Source organism: Bombina bombina, chromosome 1 (genome assembly GCF_027579735.1).
Source record: "Bombina bombina isolate aBomBom1 chromosome 1, aBomBom1.pri, whole genome shotgun sequence".
In the NCBI taxonomy this organism is placed as follows: Eukaryota; Metazoa; Chordata; class Amphibia; order Anura; family Bombinatoridae; genus Bombina; species Bombina bombina.
In genome coordinates, this window is record NC_069499.1 from 891,008,447 (window position 1) to 891,019,330 (window position 10,884).

General features: G+C 40.4%; 1 protein-coding gene across 1 annotated transcript in view; it reads left to right on the forward strand.

The window, feature by feature from the left end:
- The window catches only part of VAT1L (vesicle amine transport 1 like), a 676,099-nt gene extending 665,460 nt beyond the window's left edge, over positions 1–10,639 (forward strand). The window contains exon 9 of the mRNA XM_053699561.1: positions 9,202–10,639. Coding sequence (XP_053555536.1) covers positions 9,202–9,300 — 99 coding nt within the window. The 3' untranslated portion in view covers positions 9,301–10,639. The remainder of the gene's footprint in view (positions 1–9,201) is intronic.
- The last annotated feature ends 245 nt before the right edge of the window (positions 10,640–10,884 follow it).

A 10,884-nucleotide genomic window follows, 5' to 3' on the forward strand; every position in this document is an offset into this window, starting at 1 on the left:
GGCTATATAAATAGATAATCTACAAAACATTTATGCAAAGAAAAAATGAGTGTATAATGGCCCTTTAAGAGCCAGCCCATATTGTTGAAAAATTTATATGTATTTAGTTACATTTGACTCTCATAGAGCTTTAACAAAAATATAATTAAATAATGTCTCCTAATTTTATTTACTGCCCTGTATTCACAGCATTGGAGAATATGATTTTAGTTAACAAACTCCTTATTTCCCACTAGAGCAGTGTTTACTGAAAATATTTTGCAATACAGGTTCTTGCTTTGAGAATTCAAGATGCTGTCATTTTATTATACTCTAATCTGTAGCACGCAGGCTAGGCACAATAGCCCTTTATTCTCAAGTGAAACAGCGAGACTAGTTTACTACAAAGCTCCAGCATGATTACTACAGATTTATTTTTGTTATATGCTCAGATCAAACAGTGCTTCTTTTTGTTTCTTAATTGACTAAAGTAGCTTTTATGGTTCATTTTTTTACTGTTAGACTTTAATCTGGATCGATATGTACCAAATTAATAGGCGAAACATAATACTAAACAAATGAGCAAGTCATTTGCTTAAACTCTGTTTTTCAACATGAATACTAAAGTTGTTTTCCAGAGTTTTTATAATGTTGGAACCCAGTCATGGCATAAACAAACCTATAGCTGCTTACAATCTCACATGGTAAAGATAATAAAAAGGACATTGTAGTTAACTTTTTTCTTTGTTTTTGGTTAAAAGGTGGCATTTCTATTGGTCTAGAGTAGAGTAAACCTGCTGAATAATTGATGTAGTTCAGTTCGATTTTAGTTGTACCTATGTATGCAGAAAGTCTATCAGGCAGAATTTTATTGTCACTTAAAATATTGCTAATGCTCATGTCTAGTTTTCTAAATAAACCTATAATAGCTTTTTGCATGATACAGAAGTCTTTTTTTATCCACAGGACTCCCAAGTCTTTACTTTACACAAACTAGCTATAACTACATTTCCACTATATTATATGGTTCAGACAAAATTTTGCAAAGAGTATGATATGCGAGACCGAGACGGCATGTTTTTCTCTATTTCAATAACATAACCATAATAGCTACATATAGCTCCTTACTATAGACCCAAATGGCAAGGCGCTATTATTTCCAATGGCAAGGAAAGCTAAAGGATTTATAGAGTCATATATATAGTCATACTACAGCTTACTTACTCTGGTCATGCTGCTCTTATATTAGTTGTATACAATATGATAATTCATACTATGTTGGCAGAGATATCGGCATCCCCAAATCTGTAGATAAGTACGGGACAACTACCTATAGTTTGTTACCTACTTAACAGAAATAGATCTATGTGTTGGTGTCATTATCTCATTGGGTTCGGATTTATTCTACAGTTAGTCAACACTTCTCATCTTGTTTTGTTAATCAGATGTATATTCAATATTATAAGTTCATATTCCTTATATGTTTACGAATTGTTTTGAGGTGTATAATCATTCCTTCCTTAAGTTATTAGAATGACCTAAGTAACTCATATAAAATATATTCACAATCTTATATATTTCTCTTAGGGTACTCTTTATATACCTGTCCCTTACTAGCTTGAGACACTCTCAGGGACCTTTCACCAGTCCTTAGACCACTCCAAGGTAAATAGTACTCCTTTAATGCTCCCTATAAGAGTAGGAATATTGCCATAGTTGATATTACTATTAACCCAAAATTGTAATTGCTTAATTGGGTTTATCTATTTTACTATTTATCTAAATACCCTCAACTATACTGTACTAGCTTTGCAACTCTCCCCCCACACACACACACACACACCCACACAGCTTACTCAGTAAGATAAGAAAATTATATTCTAAGAAATGTTCCCCTAAAACTATTATTTGCAACATTTTATCCTAATTTCATGCCTACAATACATTTCCCCTTTTGTTACATTATTACTATTTCATTTTATATTTGCTTCTAGTTCTCCATTTAGTTAAATTATATATTACAACAACATTACTCCCGAATATTTTCCTATTTCTCTAACTAATAGCCAAAAGATGGCTGACTGCTATACAGGGAATTTGTTGCTATCTTCTAGAAAAAAATCTAAGGTTCACCATGATTACACCTGTCATATAAGTATACACTTCTTGTCTATTGCTATTTTCTTATGTATTTACATATTGCTAATTTGTAACCTAATGTATGCCAATCGCTGATTACCTTTTTTTTTTTTAAGTTTGAATCAAACCTTAATAAAAAAAAAAACAGCATTTCAAAATGTATTTCAGTTTTCTTCTATAAGGTTCAACGAGTCCACGGATTCATCCTTTACTTGTGAGATATTATCCTCCTGCTAACAGGAAGTGGCAAAGAGCACCACAGCAGAGCTGTCTATATAGCTCCTCCCTTAGCTCCACCCCCAGTCATTCTCTTTGCCTACTCTAAGTACTAGGAAGGAGTAAAGTGAAAGAGGTGATAAAATATTAGTTTTTAATTTCTTCAAGCAAGAGTTTTTTGTTTTAAATGGTACCGGTGTGTACTATTTACTCTCAGGCAGCAGATGGATGAAGACTTCTGCCTGGATGATGATTATCTTAGCATTTGTAACTAAGATCCAGTGCAGTTCCCACAGAGGCTGAGGAGTACAGGAAACTTCAGTGTGAGGAACGTTTTCATGCTATACAGCAGTGAGGTATGTTCAGTCATTTTTTCTGGAGAGACTGTGTATTTCAGAAAGGCTGACAGTATCCCCATGAGGGTAAGGGTAAGCAGTAATCCTAAGAGCTATAGACAGGCATTACTAAGCTTGCATAGGGGGCTAATTAAAAAATGGTTGACACTGAGTTTTGAATGTTTGTGGGCAAACGTTTTATGAACTGGGAGTGCTGTTAACGTTTTGTGGGCAATAATGTTTTTGGGCAACTTTATTGAGGGTACACTTGGCTTATTTTTTGGGTCTCAGAACCCACATGGCTAGTTTAAATCCGCTCTGGTGCGGTTCTTTGAGGCTGTAGAGACATCGAGTGAGATGGGCGGGGCCTATTTTCGCGCCTCAGATGCACAGTTGTTTTCACTCAGCAAACAGCAAGCTCCAACTCCCGAGGGCCCTTGTGAATGTTTTGGTCCATATCAAAGCTTTAACTCCATATTTACTATCCCTGAGGGCAGGTAGGCGCCACAGCAGGGCTGTGGCAAGGTGCTGGGGGTGTTTTTTCCGGATTTAGGCCTCATTTCAATCCGGTTTGCACATTAAAGGGTTAAATGTTAAATGTCTTTGTGGGGCAAACTTAACTACACACATTGAGTCTGCATGCAAAAATGTAAAAATTTGGTGCATTTTAAAGCAGTTTTGCAGAACGTGTATGCTTTTTTTCTCTTAAAGGCGCAGTACCGTTTTTTAAGATTGTTATTTTTTTCACTAAATAAAGTGTTTTCATGCTTGTTTGTAGTCATTACTAGTCTGTTCAACATGTCTGACATTGAAGAAAGTCATTGTTCAATATGTTTAGAAGCCATTGTGGAACCCCCACTTAGAATGTGTCCCTCATGCACTAAAAAGGTCAATAAATTGCAAAGAACATATTTTAGCTACTAAAAGTATGTTGCAGGATGATTCTCAGTCAGAAGGGAATCAGGTTATGCCATCTAATTCTCCCCAAGTATCACAACCATTAACGCCCGCACAAGCGATGCCAAGTACTTCTAGTGCGTTTAATTCTTTCACCCTGCAAGATATGGCCGCAGTTATGAATACTACCCTCACAGAGGTTTTATCTAAGCTGCCTGGGTTGCAGGGGAAGCGCAGTAGGTCTTGTGTGAGAACAAATGCTGAGCCCTCTGACGCTTTATTAGCCATATCCGATGTACCCTCACAATGTTCTGAGTTGGGGGTGAGTTATTTGCTGTCTGAGGGAGAGATTTCTGATTCAGGAAAGATGTTCCCTCAGACAGACTCAGATATGACGGCTTTTAAATTTAAACTAGAACACCTCCGCTTATTGCTCAGGGAGGTTTTAGCGACTCTGGATGATTGTGACCCTATTGTAGTTCCAGAGAAATTGTGTAAAATGGACAGATTTCTAGAGGTTCCTGCCTACACTGATGTTTTTCCGGTCCCTAAGAGGATTTTGGACATTGTTACTAAGGAGTGGGATAGACCAGGTATTCCGTTCGCTCCCCCTCCTACTTTTAAGAAAATGTTTCCCATATCAGACACCATGCGGGACTCGTGGCAGACGGTCCCTAAGGTGGAGGGAGCTATTTCTACCCTGGCTAAGTGTACAACTATACCTATTGAGGACAGTTGTGCTTTCAAAGATCCTATGGATAAAAAATTAGAGGGTCTCCTAAAGAAAATATTTACTCATCAGGGTTTTCTTCTGCAACCTATAGTGTGCATTCTTCCTGTAACTACTGCAGCTGCTTTTTGGTTCGAGGCTCTGGAGGAGGCTCTTCAGGTTGAGACCCCATTAGATGATATTCTAGATAGAATTAGGGCTCTCAAGCTAGCTAATTCTTTCATTACAGATGCAGCTTTTCAACTGGCTAAATTAGCGGCAAAGAATTCAGGTTTTGCCATTTTAGCGCGTAGAGCGTTAAGTCCTGGTCTGCTGATGTGTCATCAAAATCTAAGCTTTTAGCCATCCCTTTCAAGGGTAAGACCCTATTCGGGCCTGAACTGAAAGAGATCATTTCAGACATCACTGGAGGGAAAGGCCATGCCCTTCCTCAGGATAAGACAAATAAGATGAGGACCAAACTAAATAATTTTCGTTCCTTTCGAAACTTCAAAGGTGGTCCCTCTTCCCCTGCTGCAAAGCAAGAGGGGAATTTTGCTCAATCCAAGTCAGTCTGGAGACCTAACCAGACCTAAACAGGCCAAGAAGCCCGCTGCTGCCACCAAGACAGCATGAAGGGGTAGCCCCCGATCCGGGACCGGATCTAGTAGGGGGAAGACTTTCTCTCTTTGCTCAGGCTTGGGCAAGAGACGTTCAGGACTCCTGGGCTTTAGAAATCGTAACCCAAGGGTATCTTCTAGATTTCAAAGATTCTCCTCCAAGAGGGAGATTCCATCTTTCTCAATTGTCTGTGAACCAGACAAAAAGAGAGGCGTTCTTACGCTGTGTAGAAGACCTATATACCATGGGAGTGATCTGCCCAGTTCCGAAAACAGAACAGGGGCAGGGGTTCTACTCCAATCTGTTTGTGGTTCCCAAAAAAGAGGGAACCTTCAGACCGATTTTAGATCTCAAGATCCTAAACAAATTCCTCAAAGTCCCATCCTTCAAGATGGAGACCATTCGGACTATTTTATCAATGATCCAGGAGGGTCAATATTTGACCACCGTGGACTTAAAGGATGCGTATCTACACATCCCTATCCACAAAAGATCATCACCAGTTCCTCAGGTTCGCCTTTCTGGACAAGCATTACCAGTTCTTCCCTTCGGATTGGCCACAGCTCCCAGAATTTTCACAAAGGTGCTAGGGTCCCTTCTGGCGGTTCTAAGGCCGCGGGGCATAGCAGTGGCGCCTTATCTGGACGATATCTTACTTCAGGCGGCGACTTACCAACTAGTCAAGTCTCACACGAACATCGTGTTGGCTTTTCTAAGATCTCACGGGTGGAAGGTGAACGTAAAAAATAGTTCACTTATCCCCCTCACAAGAGTTCCTTTCCTGGGAACTCTGATAGATTCGGTGGACATTAAAAATTTTCTGACGGAGGTCAGGAAATCAAAGATCCATTTCCATTCCTCGGCCGTCAGTGGCTCAGTGTATGAAGGTAATCAGACTAATGGTAGCAGCAATGGACATAGTTCCGTTTGCTTGCTTGCATCTCAGACCACTGCAATTATGCAGGCTCAAACAGTGGAATGGGGATTATGCAGATTTATCTCCTCAGATCAAGAGACCAGAGACTCTCTTCTTTGGTGGTTGTCACAGGATCATCTGTCCCAGGGAATGTGTTTCCACAGGCCAGCATGGGTCATAGTGACGACGGACGCCAGCCTATTGGGCTGGGGTGCAGTCTGGAATTCCCTGAAAGCACAGGGTTTGTGGACTCAGGAGGAGGCTCTCCTCCTGATAAATATTCTAGAACTGAGAGCGATATTCAACGCGCTTCAGGCGTGGCCTCAGCTGGCTCCGGCCAGATTCATAAGGTTCCAGTCGGACAATATCACAACTGTAGCATATATCAATCATCAGGGGGGAACAAAGAGTTCTCTAGCGATGATAGAGGTTACCAAAATAATTAGATGGGCAGAGACTCACTCTTGCCATCTATCAGCAATCTATATCCCTGGAGTGGAGAACTGGGAAGCGGATTTTCTAAGTCGTCAGACTTTTCATCCGGGGGAGTGGGAACTCCACCCGGAGGTGTTTGCACAATTGATTCAGCAATGGGGCACACCAGAATTGTATCTGATGGCGTCTCGTCAGAACGCCAAACTTCGTTGTTAAGGGTCCAGGTCAAGGGATCCTCAGGCAGTACTGATAGATGCTCTAGCAGTACCCTGGTCGTTCAACCTGGCTTACGTGTTTCCACCATTTCCTCTCCTTCCTCATTTGATTGCCAGAATCAAACAGGAGAGAGCTTCAGTGATTTTGATAGCACCTGCGTGGCCATGCAGGACTTGGTATGCAGACCTCGTGGACATGTCATCTCTTCCACCATGGACTCTGCCACTGAGACAGGACCTTCTGATTCAAGGTCCGTTCCAGCATCCAAATCTAGTTTCTCTGCGGCTGACTGCTTGGAGATTGAACGCTTGATTTTATCCAAGCGAGGTTTCTCTGAGTCCGTCATAGATACCTTTATTCAGGCTCGAAAGCTTGTCACTAGGAAAATTTATCATAAGATATGGCGTAAATATCTTTATTAGTGCGAATCCTAAGGCTACTCATGGAGTAAGAGCAGGATTCCTAGGATTTTGTCCTTTCTCCAAGAAGGATTGGAGAAAGGGCTATCAGCTAGTTCGTTAAAGGGACAGATATCTGCTTTATCAATTCTACTGCACAAGCGTCTGGCAGATGTTCCAGACGTTCTGTCAGGCTTTAGTTAGATTCAAGCCTGTGTTTAAACCTGTTGCTCCGCCATGGAGTTTGAATTTAGTTCTTAAAGTTCTCCAAGGGGTTCCATTTGAACCTATGCATTCCATAGATATTAAGTTTCTATCTTGGAAGGTTCTGTTTTTAGTTGCTATCTCTTCGGCTCGAAGAGTTTCTGAACTATCTGCATTGCAATGCGACTCACTTATCTTGTTTTCCATGCTGATAAGGTGGTTTTGCATACCAAACCGGGATTCTTTCCTAAGGTTGTTACTAATAGGAATATCAATCAGGAAATTGTTGTTCCTTCTCTGTGTCCTAATCCTTCCTCTAAGAAGGAGCGTCTGTTGCACAACTTGGACGTGGTTCGTGCTTTGAAGTTTTACTTGCAAGCAACCAAAGATTTCCGTCAAACATCTTCTTTGTTTGTTGTCTATTCTGGAAAACGTGGAGGTCAAAAAGCGACGGCTACCTCTCTTTCTTTTTGGCTGAAAAGCATCATCTGTTTGGCATACGAGACTGCTGGACAGCAGCCTCCTGGAAGGATTACAGCTCACTCTACTAGAGCAGTGGCTTCCACATGGGCTTTTAAAAATGATGCTTCTGTTGAACTGATTTGTAAGGCCGCGACTTGGTCTTCGCTTCATACCTTTTCCAAATTTTACAAATTTGATACTTTTGCTTCTTCGGAAGCTATTTTTGGGAGAAAGGTTCTTCAAGCAGTGGTGCCTTCTGTTTAACCATCTGTCTTGTCCCTCCCGTTCATCCGTGTCCTGTAGCTTTGGTATTGTATCCCACAAGTAAAGGATGAATCCGTGGACTCGTCGTACCTTATAGAAGTAAAGTAAATTTATGCTTACCTGATAAATTAATTTCTTCTATGGTACGACGAGTCCACGGCCCACCCTGTCATTTTAAGACAGATTATATTTTTTTATTTTAAACTTCAGTCACCTCTGCACCTTGTAGTTTCTCCTTTTTCTTCCTGTACCTTCGGTCGAATGACTGGGGGGAGGATCTATATAGACAGCTCTGCTGTAGTGCTCTTTGCCACTTCCTGTTAGCAGGAGGATAATATCCCACAAGTAAAGGATGAATCCGTGGACTCGTCGTACCATAGAAGAAATTAATTTATCAGGTAAGCATAAATGTACTTTTTGTTGCAAAAAGAACATTTTTTTTTAGTAGTAAGCTCCTTTAAAATAAAAATGGCCAAGAATATGCACATTAAAGTGAAGGTAAACTTTGATGAATGAAAGCCCGTTTTTTAAAAATACTATTAAAAACAGGGGCACTTTCATTCATCAAAGTTTACAAATCAGCCGTTTTGATTAAAAACTTACCTCCTGGAAATCCTCTCTTCACACGTCAGCAATAACTAATGCGGCTTCCTCCAATCACAGCATGGCCTCAGGCAATGACTACCCTGGGGGGAAATCCGTGATTGAAGGAAGCCGGATTAGTCATTGCTGACGTGTGAAGAGAGGATTTCCAGGAGGGGGAAGCTGCTCTGGCTGTGAAAAGAAGAAAGGTAAGTTTTTAATCAAAACGGCTGATTTGTAAACTTTGATTAATGAAAGTGCCCCTGTATTTAATAGTATTTTAAAAACCGGGCTTTCATTCACCAAAGTTTACCTTCACTTTAATGACTCAATTTATCAATCCGTTCTCCCCCCTTTGACTGAAGGTTCGCACATCAGACCGCTGCCTCCCTGCCCTGTTCTCAACCTCTTAAGTGGAGAATTTCAATCTCCCCGTTCTTGTCCGGCCAGGGAGATTGACAGCCCCTGCCCGCGCATGATTGACTATGCGCTAGCAAGGGGCGGGGATACACGCAAGTGCACAGGAGCGCTCCTGTGCATTGGTAAATGGGGGGAGCGGATTGTTGCCCACCAGAGGAGAAGCCCCTGTCTGTTACTGGATGATAATTGGAGCCCTAAAAGGAAGAGGTGGATTTTATTTATTATAAAGAGAACATTATGATAAGTTGAATATTAAAATATGCTTGTCTTTAGGACATTTTATGGTATTTATTTAATTCCTGAGTATATAACCTTATTTATAACATACTAAGTATACAAGAAAGATTTCTTTACAATATTTTGGTGAAAAAGTTAATTGAATTTTATAAATCTTGTGTTTGCTTGTAGATGGCAAATGACAGCACAGAGACAAGTGAAGCTGGGGAAGAGGAAGAGGACCATGAGGGGGACTTGGAAAACAAGGAGCGCATGCCATTTATCCAGTGATGACCTCTCACCGCCGCTTTGAAGAAGGCTTAGAAGACTGGAAACCCTATTCTGTGCATCAGTGAACAAACTTGCTGTAGTACAGTGTGTGTTGTATTTGTTGCAGTCAGCTGAGCTATAAGCTGTTGAACAATGTTATTTATAATGTGGCAGTAACGCCTAGTTGGCAGCTTTTAGTGAGGTTGGCATGTTTTGGGAACCGAATAGTGTTAGCTTAAAAAATTTAGCCCAAGAAAACGTTTCACAGTTAATTGTCTATTAAATAGAGCAGAAAAACTAATTTGCAGCCAGAAAGCGTTCAAATCCCTCTTGTAACAAATATGCAGGCTACATGCATTTCAATTGTTAAAAGGTACATTCCATTGGTTTTTACGCCAATCAAGAATTTGCAGCTAACTGATGCCAAATAAGCAGGACTGCCACTAAAAACAAAGTGCCAATTCCTCTTCAGTATTATGTTCTGTTTTGTGTTTAAACCATTTTTCATTCCATTGCCATCTTGTCAAGAACAAGTAAACTCTCTGAGCACTGGAAATCTCTGCCATAATGTAGTGGAGGGCCGAAAAGTCATTATGATATTTTTTTGTTTTATTGCCTAGCAAAAAACAAATAAGAATGATTATTTTTTTTTAAGTAAAATCATCTACGCTTAGAGACACTCTATGTTTCCGACATAAGTTGTAACGCGTTTTATACCTTTTTTTACATACTGTTTCTGTAGAACATACCACAATTACATTTTAGAGCCCAAATACCCACCATCGTTTATTGTGTGTGTACATAAATACCTACAGTGGGGCCGATTTATCAAAGTGTCAATCGGCCCCAATGCATCTGTTTTTGTGCGAGCCTTTAGGCTCGCCGGAAAGAGGAGTAAAGAAGCAGTGGTCTTAAGACCGCTGCTCCTTAATTCGTATGCCTCCTCTGAGGCTGCGGTCTGCAATCCACCCGATCGTTTACAATCAGGTTGATTGACACCCCTGCTAGTGGACGATTTGCCCCGAATCTGCAGGGGGTGGCATTGCACAAACAGTTTTGGTGAACTGCTTGTGCAATGTTAAATGCTGACAACGTATGCTGTCGGCATTCACCCGATCATGTCCACCAGTCATTGATAAATCGGCCCCAGTATATACACATGAATATCTATTTACTGATTCATTTACTATTTTATTGTTTCAGTAAATAAAATGTCACATTAATTGGATTCAGATCAATTGTGCTTTCACAAATTACAGTTATTAAGTGTTGTTGACAAGATGGTTATGATGTCTGACATATAGAGAGTGTCATTGGTATCTGGACAAGACTTTCCTATTTCTACTCCTCTCCACTTTCCCTTTAACTCTGTATATCCCATTACTCTTTTTTTATACCTCCTTCAGAGCTCTTATTGTTTTCTATTATCTCTACTTGTATGACTGTTTCTTGCCGTCTCTGCCGTTCATAGCACTTTCCCCATGGATTTTGGAAACTTGCCTTATACAATTGGTCTGAGAAATCCTGCATACATTTTTTGCAGTGGTTTCAGTTTAATGACTGAACGATTCAGGATAGTTTCTGTAGATTCCAAAAAAAGGAAGT